General features: G+C 44.9%; 1 protein-coding gene across 2 annotated transcripts in view; it reads right to left on the reverse strand.

Annotated features, from left to right (window-relative positions):
• Positions 1-4,015: 4,015 nt before the first annotated feature.
• Positions 4,016-13,041, reverse strand: part of LOC146180752 (BEN domain-containing protein 5-like) — a 48,801-nt gene continuing 39,775 nt past the window's right edge. For both annotated transcript variants that reach the window (XM_084576134.1, XM_084576135.1), the window contains 3 exons: positions 10,820-11,042; positions 9,526-9,642; positions 4,016-4,489 (listed from right to left, as the gene is read on the reverse strand). In XM_084576134.1, the coding sequence (XP_084432260.1) occupies positions 9,530-9,642; positions 10,820-11,042 (336 nt within the window). In that variant the 3' untranslated portion in view covers positions 4,016-4,489; positions 9,526-9,529. The remainder of the gene's footprint in view (positions 4,490-9,525; positions 9,643-10,819; positions 11,043-13,041) is intronic.

Here is a 13,041-nt window from a genome sequence, read left to right on the forward strand (position 1 = left end):
CTGCTGCTGCTGCTGCTGCTGCTGCTGCTGCTGCTGCTGCTGCTGCTGCTGCTGCTGCTGCTGCTGCTGCTGCTGCTGCTGCTGCTGCTGCTGCTGCTGCTGCTGCTGCTGCTGCTGCTGCTGCTGCTGCTGCTGCTGCTGCTGCTGCTGCTGCTGCTGCTGCTGCTGCTGCTGCTGCTGCTGCTGCTGCTGCTGCTGCTGCTGCTGCTGCTGCTGCTGCTGCTGCTGCTGCTGCTGCTGCTGCTGCTGCTGCTGCTGCTGCTGCTGCTGCTGCTGCTGCTGCTGCTGCTGCTGCTGCTGCTGCTGCTGCTGCTGCTGCTGCTGCTGCTGCTGCTGCTGCTGCTGCTGCTGCTGCTGCTGCTGCTGCTGCTGCTGCTGCTGCTGCTGCTGCTGCTGCTGCTGCTGCTGCTGCTGCTGCTGCTGCTGCTGCTGCTGCTGCTGCTGCTGCTGCTGCTGCTGCTGCTGCTGCTGCTGCTGCTGCTGCTGCTGCTGCTGCTGCTGCTGCTGCTGCTGCTGCTGCTGCTGCTGCTGCTGCTGCTGCTGCTGCTGCTGCTGCTGCTGCTGCTGCTGCTGCTTTGGTCGAGAGCCGTCCATTATCGTCGCTGACGACGGCGGCTGCAGTCGCGGGAACGAAGAGGAACGGGTTCTTGTACGGCTCTGGGACCGGTTGTGGGACTCACTACGCCCATCGCGACGACTAAAGCGGACCTGTTGCAGCTTCTTGGCCTCCTCCTCGGCGGCTAGCTTTTTTTTGGCTGCCTCCTCGGCGGCTAATTTTGCTTCCCACTTTCTCTTCTTGATACGTAGGGTAGAGTTCTTTGCAGCGTCTGTCTCCCGTTAGGTGGCCCTTTCCACATAGGCGACATTGGGGAGTGCACTGGGGATCTTCGGGCGGCGATACCACCCCACAGCCACGGCACTTAGGTTTTTCACTATCGCACACATCTGAGCGATGACCAAGTTCCCCACTTCTGAAGCAAACTTCATATCTTTTTTTTGAACAATCGACATGGCATAAGCATGCCTTCAATCCTGACAAATCTTGGGACTTCAGGTTCCAAAAAGGTGATAATAATAGTGGAAGTTTTCCCCATCCGCCGCACCCCAGCGACCGTTGGGTTCTGTGGATCCTTCCTCAAAGCTCTGAACAACTGTTCTTCCGTGAATGTATCACAGATCCCATGAACGACTCCTCGGCCGCAATCCTCCGGTGCGATCAGATTGGCCACCACTTCATGCTCCTTGTCATCGAGTTTAAAGCAACGGATTGCGGCTACCTTCACGCCTCGACTAAAGTCCAAGGAATGAAAGAGCACCGTACCTTGCTTTCCGTTGACACACCACGAGTCCAGCTCCGACCAGCTGATTCCGGCAGCCATGGCGAGGGCCTCACTAAGCAGCGGGCCCGACGTGCGTTTAATGACGGCTAGACCTTCACGAGGCCTAATAATCACCTTGATACCTTCTTCCGGGAACCTCGGAAGATTCATAGCTATTGACCGTTCAGCCAATTTTCTTCTAGCTGCTTTAGCAGCGCCATGAGCGGCTTCCCCGTTTGGAATGCGGTGTTGCACCACCTTGTCCTCCTTGGAATCATTCAGAAGCGTCCGCTTGCTTTTCGATTCAATCTTTTTCCTGAGCGTTTGTACCCAGGTGCTGTAGTAGTCTTCTGGATCGAGGTCAGTACCTTCTACGGTCACGTGCATCGTCATTTTTGGTCCACAAACGCGGCTGTAGACCGGCGGCGAAGGGGCCTCCGGGCCGGTCTCCTCGGCCGAAGCCGCGCTAGGCCAAACGGGCGCTAGCGTTTCGCAGGTGGTCCTCACAAGACCGACAATAAAAACCAAACTGCTGCACTCACAGTCACAAATTCGGTGTCCACAAGATCACGACGCCTTCCGACGCACAATGGCACCACTGAAACCAAATTCCGATGAAAATTTCTGGCACATCGAGACAAAAAGTGTGGAGCCGACGCAAAACGCGTCCGCACTCCTCAGCCCCTGGTTGGCAACCTTCTTCATGGCGCCGAATTCAACTATTAGTTCATTGACGAAGTCTGCAGAAATAATGCCATTCGCTTTTCCTTTTCACTCGTACTAAGATTGCACTGTGCAATCATGTTGACACTCTGTTTTGTGTTCACTCAAGCTAGCCTACTGCAGTCCAGTCCAACCCCCTCACGCTCGGCGGGTAGGAAAAATCGGGTTCGTGGCTCTACAGCGGAAACTATACTTCGTCTCACAAGATATTTTCAGCACTGCGAAAGGCAGAGGAGCCCTTTCGATTGTGCTCCTAAGTGCCTCTCGCCTGTGGGCACTATAATAGAGAATTGTGCTCCTACTGTCACCCCCACCAACTTGGGGGGGGGGGGGCGGGAGAGGCGCTTAGAAGCACAATTGTCTATTGTACACGTGATCCTGGTTGGACCAGCTGGGGTGCCTCTGCCTTTCGCTGTGCTGCAAAAATCTTGTGAGACGAAGTATAGACCAGCGTCAGCCCGTGACGTCAGTGGAGATGCGGCGGCGCTGGCGACAGCAGTGACTTTCGTGGTGTAGGCAAAAGCATAGGCCGTCTGCAATGGATGCGCGGCGCTTGCTGCGTGTTCGAGCATTATTCCCGATATTCCTGCAATGTGTGGTGCGGTTGGTTGCGCCACAAGGCACAAAAAAGAAAGTGGTACCTGTTTTCACTTGTTTCTCGCGGTCGGATGAAGATGAGAGCGAATGACAGAGGCATTGAGCGCGACAATTGTAGACCCTTCAGCAACGGATTGCCTTGGCAGCTAACGTGCGTTGTACTTCTGCTTTGAAACTTGACCAGTTCGTTTGAAACTCCTAATTGCCGTGATTGTTTTTCGGCCACACGACGAATAGCGCAATAACAAACGCCTGCAGCTCGTTCACGTTTTGGTGTATATACTACCAGGCCATAAGAAGTTTAGGCTTGATATTCTGTGCGCGTATGATTTTAATCGAACGCAGCTAGGAAACTGCGCTGTGAGTTCCATTCATCTGCGGTACTACCCGTGCACATTTTCGTACCGAAAAGTACACAAAAGCTGCTGCAAAGGAAACTGCAATTAGTTGTCACTTCAACGCTATCATTGCCGAAACAGGCCAAGAGAATAGTGAATTAGTTTTTCTCTGTTTTCACTTTCCCGAATTTCAACGAGTGACGCACTCTTCATCAACGGTCCTAGAAATCGAGTGAACATCTTTAGGATCCGGACAAAGTCAAGCAGCGCTATTTCTCAGAGTATTAAATTTTATTTTTGAAGGTCATTAAGATTATAATGAACGAATTAACCATACAACCAGCTCTGAGCAAGATATTTAATTGTGGTATATACGGTACATTACGTTTATTGTCCCTAAGTAGAATTGGCTATGGGAGATGAAAAATTAGCAGCATAATATGACGTGCCCCAGTCGAAAAATACAACACAAACCTAGCCTGTCGTAAAATGGGACCCTGTTGTCTGTAGTAATATTGTGCGTTGTAAGATGCGACCCTGTTGTCTGTAGTAGTGTTCTGTCGTCTGTAGTACTGTTGTTTGTTGTATGTAGTACTGTTGTTTGGCGTCTGCAGTACTGTTGTGTGTCGTAAAATGGGACCCTGTTGTTTGTAGTACTGATGTATGTCGTACTTTTTTGTCGTACCATTTTCAGTAGTAGTACCGTACTGTTGTATGTCGTACTGTTGTCTGTAGTACTGTTGTCTGTCGCACCGTTGTGTCGTATCGTCATTGCAGTGCAGCGGCATTGCAGTGTGCGGCATCGTATGGCATAATAGTGTGGCGTTTCTCATAAATTAAATAAAAAATTGTAAAATTTTGCTTTGATTCAGATATGCTGCTACAGTAGCACACATGTTTCTGCAATACGTCATGCTTAATTAGCAGTAGTAGTATTTTATTACAGCCATATTTAACAAATATGCCCCTAAAGGAGGAAGGCAAAGAAACCTCCTGACGAGGCCTACACCCCAGTTTACACATAGTGGCAATGGGTGAACAACATACAAAAGCAAATTCACAGCAACCGTGCTTACAAAAAGATACAGATAATAACATAATAGTCTGTTCTAACTATACACAAAAGTTACAAAAAATATGAACAAATGAACTAAGCAACCATTTGGCAATGAACAAACACCTTCCACAATAAGCATATAAGAATAGAAAAATGAGATGCAATGTGAAAGAAAATTATATTCAAACATGACAATAGAACACAACGGATGTAATACACAATTAGCTGAAAATTATACAGGAGGAAAAAGTATCTTCATTTTCTCTTAAAGACAGACACTAGTACATCTGACTGCAATATCAATGAGAGGTTCATGAGTATTGCACAGTGTTGATAAATGAAAGCATGCCTTTATGTACTGAGCATAAGTGAGAATTTGAACATATATGCATGGCTACTTATCCACTTTATTGACCCCAGCTGGACCCACCACGACCGCAGGACCACCTTTAAACCTGCAGAAAGCAAGCAGTACAAAACATTCTTAAAAAGTATAGCCAGCTGTTATTCACAAAGCTAGTAAACACTATCAATCACCAGCCAAAGCATATATCTAACTAAACTACAAGGTAAAATGTAAGCCCTTAAGGGAGATGCTACTCGAAGACACTTTTTCTTTAATATTTGACTTCGAGCTATGAAACTCTGCTTAATAATTCAGTTTTTATGCTGATTTCAAATCTGCAATTAGGTTTATTGTAAGTTGCATAGTTTTTGTTCTGTTTAGTTACAGTGTGTAAAATATACATTCTTTGCCCCCCTTCTATGTCATACTAAACTTCCATAAACACACATCGTTGATGGCTCATTTTGATCCATATAAACTGTAGAGTGCCAAAAACTAATAATAAAGGACATATTAAGTATGCTAATGACATGAAAAATTTGAACCTGGCAAGTCTACATTGTCAAGACACCACCATGTGGTAATTATTTTTCTTTTTGTAAATATTTGATCAGTATTTATTTTTGAAAGAGATAATGGCACTCCTCATGCCTCAGAGAAAATGTGTGCAAAATTTCATTCAGATATGAGCATCAGAAGTACCAAAAACATGAAGGGCAAATACTGAAAATTGCCCAAATTGCATTTTGAGAAAAATGCATTTGAAGTTAAAATTGCATGTTTATTTAAAAAAGAGAGCTTCAATTCCGATCAAACTTTGGAACAAAAGAAGAAAATTGTCCATAAAGCAGCCACTGGCACTAGAAACTTCCTGCAGCATATGTCGCTCCCTCGTGACCCTTGCGAGTGGACTCTGACATGCGCTTTTTTTCTTCAGTGTGCGGCGATTTGCCTTCGCTTCCGCAGTCAGCTTCAAGGACATTTGTTTCTGCATTGTTATTTCTCTGGATGTGCCAAGCTATGATGCATTGGCTTGTGGAGTCCAATAATTGAGGAAAATCGCACTAGCTGCTCATATCCAATTCCTATAAAACAGGCCGCCACAGCAGCTTTGACGTTGACGGCGAAGCTTTCATCCGAGCTCCCGCTGTCAATCTCTGCTCGCATCCCTGCACGCCATAACTCGCCGCAATCAGTATGTTGTGGAAAGCACACATTGCAGGCAGGCAGAGTTCTCACAGAGTAGTTCAAGAAACGAAGCGAGTCTGCGCTTTGCGGCCGGTTCCCGAATAATGGAAGTCCTGAACGCTGGCTTGGGCAAATCGCGCCACCCACAAGAACGTTCACCGCTGCCAAGTCAGTACATCGCAGGCTATTTCCTCACCTTAGAAATGCCCAATCTTTTTTTCCGAGGCACTCACACAATCTAACGCCGCTTCAAATTCCTCGGAGGCATCTGGAACGCTGGAGGGATCGGCGTCGGTTCCACTAGGCCTAACTGCCACAGGTCGAGTTGTCACTGGACGAGCCTTCTCTTTCGATTTTCGCCAACGTCCTCTATATTTGTGAACAGAGCGGTATTTCACTCCTCGGTGACTGCGCTGGTTCAATTGTGCTTCATCCATGACGAAGATAAAGTTGCCGAACGATCGTCACTCGGAAACGCACCTCGACGTAGCATGGAGCCAGCAAGTGGGCTTCGCCACATGCGCGCGCGCGGCGGCCAATGGCGAGGCTTGATTCGTACCACGTGATTTAAAAACCAGTCGCAGCGCTTGAAAAACGCGACGTAGGCATGCTTTTTTTTAAGATTGCTTGTGTTTTAGACGCCGGGCAACTGTGGTGATTGGGAGAATGCGGCTTGGCTGATCTCCTCACGTGATCCGCAACGGCGATCAACTGCGCTATGCCGACCGCGGGACGCTCGAAGATAGCATACTTTCGGTCATTTAACTGCCACCGTGCGCTCTTTAAACGTAATTTCAGCCCATTTCCTGTTTAAACTCAGCTTTGATTTTTATTTTCATGAAAGTAGAGATACTAAACTTGACAAAACAAGTAAAAACAAAAAATCAGTCATTTTCGAAAAAACCCGCATTTTTCGACCCGCATCTCCCCTTATATTGTAAGCATTATAGATACTCCATTTGACAAGCTGTTTGCAGCAATGTGAAAGGCTAGACTGGGCCCAATGATGATCACATATGCTGTCATGGGTAATTGTGCTCCTATGTGTCTCTCACTTCCCAAATTGGATGGGGCAACAGCGGCGGCACTATATTGTGGGACTCAATTTTTGCACGTCAGATGCGGATGATCATGTAACAAGGCTGTGGTAGAATCTACGTCCCAGCTATGTATTGCCATCCTGGTTCTTGCACTTTCACCACTTTTTTATAATTTTTTCCCCACCTCCCAATGACTGGGAATGGGCACATTCTTGCCCTCTCTTAATTGCATGTTTTTACGACTCTTTGACAACCCAGTGAAGTGAATGGGGGAGTGGCCGCTCAGCAGACTGAAAGAAGCATACGCAACAGCTGCAAACTCATTGCTCAAATCTATTCCTTTTCTGTGCATGTTTGTGTATGGATGTGTGTGCAGGTGGGGGTTACCGAGGAAGATGTTTTGAGGTGCACGTGTGCTCTGAAAAGCTCACTCCCCATTGTTGATAACACATCCCTATTTCAATGATTTGTATGAGCGAGATGAGCTGTGCTATCTTGCTCCAGTTCACCTTTATGTATTCGATTTATCGCACACACATTGAAGAACTCAAACTGGTTTATACTACCCAAATCAAAATGGCAAAAATATGTGGACGAGCAGGAGGCAGGTGCCTTTAATTACTAGGCAAGCTCATTCTGCTTGCTCTTAATGGGAAGATTAATGGCAAAGAGATGAAAAAACTACAGGAGCGATGAATACAGTAGCATTACACTTCATTTTCTTGAAAGCTGTCATGAATTTATTGTCTCATTAAAGTTTATTTCTTCAGAGACTGCCGTGGAACTTTGACTTGCTTGATCTTTGCTGAGTTGGTCTTAGTTACTTTTGTTTTGACATTTTCTTCATGCATGACAGCCACCGTATGGTCTATCCCTCCTCTCCAGATTTTTACTCGAATATGCGGAATGAAACGTAAACATGAAATACTTTAACTGCTCACCCACTTTGTTTGCTTTGAATTTGATTGCTTGTTTCCTGCCAAGTGTGAAAAGGGCTGTAGAGAATACTATGCACGAAAGCAGTAGCAGAAATCGAGCAGCGAGTGCAGCTCGAGGGTACCATACGCCTACATGCTTACTTGCTTTTTGCAAATTTTTCCCTTTTCCTTTACAAGGTTGTCAACTGAGTTTCAGAAATGATGCGGTGTGCAGCAAAGTATCTTTAAACGGGAAGAGGGGACAGTGCAATGCTCCCGTGTCACCGGCTGCCTAATTTTACCACCTCTAGAGGCTGATCATACACTCCATCTCCAGCGGCTAGAAAAAGAGGAAAAAAGTGAAGAACCAAAAGCGCGCACAGACGAACCACAGTGCTGGAGTGCCTGTCCCCAGAGGTGGAAAAAAAAATTGCAACAAAAGCGTGCTGAAGGCAAAGCAGACCAGGATAGATATAAGTTGCCATGGCGTCGGTTCTATGTCGCCTTGTTGCCACATGATCCTCTGCATCCTTGCGAAAATTGTCCCATCTTTTGTAGTGTACAGGAGTGATGAGAGGTGTGTAAAAGCACAATTACTCATTACAGTGCACAGGAATACTGATTAGGCCAGGTCTCCCCTGCCTTATACAATGCTGCAAACAGCTCCTGCGACTGAATATAGCTCAACAACCTGCCTCATTATACCGAATGCATACATAGACATACAGAAATGAAATTTCTAGACAAAATGAACTTAAAAGCAGCCATTTTTCAGCTCATGCTTCGTTTCCCAGGTCTGAGAAATTGACAGCTCTAGGAAAACAAAATTTTTGACCAGCATGCCATGAAATAATAGAGAAGAAAAAATGTCCTAGAAATGCAACCTTCCAATTAGTGTTTTAATCATGCACTAAAAATGTGATGATGATGATGACACTGTTAAACCTCTATGTAAAGAACCTCCATGTAGCGAATTTCTCGATATTACGAAGTTTTTGAATTCTTCAACACCACCTTATTAAGTGCAACACTTCGCTAGTCCCTCAGATTTCTGAGGTACTGAGAATTCATGAGAGTGATTTCAATAAAAATCACATAGGACGGTTTTTTTTAACCGAAATCCAATTTGCCCCCCCCCCCCCTTTAATTGTTTCACAGGAAGGGAAAAGCACAATATCGGTCACACTCGATTCTGTGGACGCCTGAACTGTGCAGTAAGGGAAAGGAGGAGGGTAGGAGTGAAAGTGGAAAGAGGAGCCGTAGTGGAGAGCTTCAGGGTAATTTTAACCACCTGGAGATCTTTAACATGCGCTGACATCGCACAGCACACGGAGGCCTCGTTTCGCCTCCATCGAAACGCAGCCACCGCAGTCGTGATCGAACCCAGGTACTCCGGCACAGTAGTCGGTCATCTTACCACTGCACCATCACGGTGGCTGTTCTTTAATTTCGGGCGATTTTTGTGCCTTGTGGTGAACACACCTAACAATCTAGAGCTCCGAATTTTGTGTGAAATTAAGAATATAACTCTCATAATAAAGGGAAAAGGATTTAGTGCAAACACCTGTAAGTCATCATGCTGGTATGTAAGGTTGAAAGTGAACTTTTTTGCAGCGCACATTGCTCCTGAAGGAAAGTTTACGATTTTTTACTAAATTAACTGCAAACAACCAAAAGGGATTTTAATATTTTTACAATACGAGAAATTGCTGAATCTATTGGGTAAAAGGAAATAGTTGACAACACTTTGGTGCGGAAGCAGCAAGTCTCCAAACTTGAAACTTTTTGAAATGGCAAAAATGGCGTTTTTCACCTCCAGTGGTATACAGCTTTTTTCCGAGAAAGCTACGCCATGTCTTGCAGAACTAAGGTTCGTTCCTTTGTGTCAAGACATTTTCCCACCAAATAGATTTCATTGCAAACAAAAATAGTTACGCGACCTCGATCACTGTTCTTATCTGAACACACAATATATATTGTTGATCTCCTTCAAAGCTTACCTGATCAGCGACGTAGATCTGCACACTTTTGTGCAAGGTAGCGACTCAGCATCTTGTGACGCTTCGGTATGTCATCCTCCGGGCAACCACTAGCCTTCAGGTAGTGCAGGAAAGCAGCTGAAAAGAAACCATAAATTAAGCATATGTGAGGTTAAAAAACTCAAAATATTAGGCACGCTAAATTACAACAACACTGCTGATGCACCTATCTATTCTTTGCACTCTTGAAATGGTCACTGCAGCTTCACAGCAAGCAATATTTGCTGCCTTGCTTACAAATTTAAAAAGCTGAAGTGAATGTGCTAAAAAGAGAAGCTGGAACACTAAAAAAATCAGTTGCGTAGAATTTTAGTTTTCAGTTCATCAAAACGAGACTTATTCCGAAAGAGTAGAAATGAAAGAGAGCAAGTTTTCTACAAGAGAGCACCACCACCTCAAGGCGTTTATTGCCATTCCCTGAAAACCGCAGCACCGGAAGTGCCGGGTGGCGTCACTAAAAAATAAAACACAACAAAAAAGAAGTCATAAAGCTATGTTTTTTGAGTATACATTGCAGTGCATAAACTAAAATGCATACGCAATAAAATAGTTTGCTGGATTAAAATTGCCTGCAGTAATCCTCTGATCATGCCAGTTGCATCCGTCGTGCCATCTTTAGTGCATTAAATCAAAATGAGTAAGAGCGCATTTAAAGACCGCACTACCCGTCGCTTGTGGCGTAATAGATAAACACCACGTACCTGATTGTAAGACATGTATTCGATTCCTGTAGGTACAACTATTTTTTTTCTAAATTCACAACATTCAAATAAATTACGACGTACTACTCCCATGCAGCGCTTCTGTATATTTTATTGAGTACCCAACTCACGTGCGTATTGGTTCTTCTATTGTGGCAGCTCAGCCGTGCGCTGACGTAAACTAATATATCGCGCCTCGCCTAGCGGCGCAGCCGCAGTGGGGGCCGCATGCTCTGCCCCCCCTTCCCAAATCTGCTGTGCGCCAGCTTAAGATGAAAATGCCATGCAGAATATACCGTGCCATTTTCCTTGACCTGGCGAAATTTCCATGCGTGAAATTTCCCTGACAATTGCCGGTTTTCCCGGTCGCTAGACACCCTGACACTGCTTTGAAACAGACCAGTAATTGAAACATGGTATTTTTCACTTCCTATATACACTCTGACAGCCCATAACAGTATCATATAGTTGATCACACTTGCTGGAGGGACATGCAGACTTGGCATGCACCAAGAGCTGCAAGAAGCTCACTCATGATACTGCATGATACTCACATGACATGCCTGCCACCTTAGCAGGTGACAACGGAGGGTACACCGCTGTTTTCCCCTTTGCAATATCCTTATTGCACTGTTTGCCGGTCAGGCTACGCTGTGCAAGTACGTTGTTCCCCCACAAGGCAACGGCAAGATGCTTGCAAAACGAAGAATCCCCTGGCTGGCTCATCAACACTGTCCAAGTGTCACTGCTCACGACGACATTATCCGCAAGGTGCACCTGCAGGTATAAAATGAAATAGCAGTAGTACATGGAAACTAAGACACCTTTTGTAGCAAACAATGCTAAAAGGCCCCGTCACGATATGACCACTGATGGGTAGGACAGATGACTCCTACCCATCTGTCCTACACAGAGCATTCAGTTACAGTGTGTGCTGAAAGAGTGTTTCTCTGTGAACTCCCATTATGCGATCTCGCTTACTATCATTGCCCTCTTGGTACTAATAATGCAACCGAACACGTATCCCAAGACAGTTAGCTGCAGCATAATGAAGGCTTCTGGTTGCAATATCTCAGAGGTGCCTTCATTGCGTAACTAGTCCATAAGGCCCCTTTATTCTTACGGTCTCATACTGGGCAATCACATGTCTTAAGCTACTTGCTCAGTGAATTTCCTCGCAACTTACACGTGCTAGTGTTTCTGCTTTTTTTCGAATATATGTGCTTTCGATGGGATGTTTTTCTGATTTATCACTCGTGGGCACGATCGCTGCGTCTAAGTGTAAAAAAAAATGCCACATCACTCGCACTACGTGGTTGGGTGCAGAGCGAACTTGACTTAAAGCAAACCATGAGCACAGAGGAGGTAGAAAGGAAGTTGCGATTCGGTGCTTAATAAGCGGGGATAGGGAGGAGGGGGGGAGCAGCCACGCCACGCCTCGCACTGGGTACAGATGACCCTATTAATGACACTGGTACCATGCTCTTAGAGCGTTTAATTCATTAAATCTCGTACCTGATGCTTATTATATCAGTCTTTACTTTGCAATCAGAACTTATTGACTTCAAAAGTTAGCACCATAAAAATATGCAGCACTGCACTAAGTAAATTAACTTATTGCTTTACCCAGTAACCAACATATATTATTTTTCCTCTACCTAATGTAAAAAATAGCGATTTTCAGAAAATTCACAATGATGCGCCTATATTATTTGAAATTATTTCATATTGAAATATGAGGCAGGAATGACAAGCGATTTGTTAAAGCGAAGTGAACTCAAACAGGACGCTGTAGATGGTATTGCTTGCCGAAATGGGACGAGTAGATACAATCTCCAGACCATTTTTTCTAACTTTCAAATATTTGCCCAAACAAAAACTATCGCTGAAGATGCCCCATAGTTTATGTTACAGTGCATTGAGAGCGGATGCTGTTGAGGCAGCAATGCAAGCATGGCGGGAAAATGATTTCATGATGCGAGGACTGCATAGAAACACACGGCTAGCAGACAACGCGGCCGGCTCCGCTCCAGGATTTACTGTCAACTTTGCCACCAGTGGCAGGGCCGTCACTTTGCACGGGGTGCGTATGCTACTTTCAAAATATTATTAAACCCAGAATAAATGCATCCTGAATTACTTTACTGCACCTAATAAATAGATATACTTTCACCTTGGCCAGAAGGTACAAGCAAAGTCTACATAACAACGAGGCCCTTACAACATCCAATGCAAATTTAAGTTTAAGGAAGGGTAGGTCTACATCCTGGTCACCAGAAATTTGGAAAGTTCCTTTTTTACGCACAACCTTTAGCTGTGAAATGTTGGAATTTTCACTTCCATCGTTGCTTAATAATCTCCACACTCACAATATAAATGTAGAAAATGTTAGTATGTCAATGTTGAATACTTTTTTTGCATCATAAGAGAAATGGTACCTTCGTTAAGAATTCTATGATGAGGATTTCTTTTTTTTTTTTTTGTCCATACTGTATATATATGTATTGTGTTCATTACACTGATTGAGCAATTTTTTAACATGCAAATGTAGCTTTCTTATTTTATTATGTTTGCTTCAGTTCATGCAATGTTCTTGCAGATTTATTTTTTCTATGAAAGGTTGTCCTGCAGATTATGCACTGCTCATGTAAACATTTGCGACCGCTGTATGCCTTGTACACAGAGGCTTGAACCTCGTCAAGTGTTTTTCACTTTTGTTTGAGCCCCTGCCGCTTTGACAGAAATAAAACTGAATTGAATTGAATATAATATGGTG

The sequence above is a fragment of the Amblyomma maculatum genome, chromosome 8 (assembly GCF_055883805.1).
Source record: "Amblyomma maculatum isolate TAMU_Amacu chromosome 8, ASM5588380v1, whole genome shotgun sequence".
Classification (NCBI taxonomy): domain Eukaryota; kingdom Metazoa; phylum Arthropoda; class Arachnida; order Ixodida; family Ixodidae; genus Amblyomma; species Amblyomma maculatum.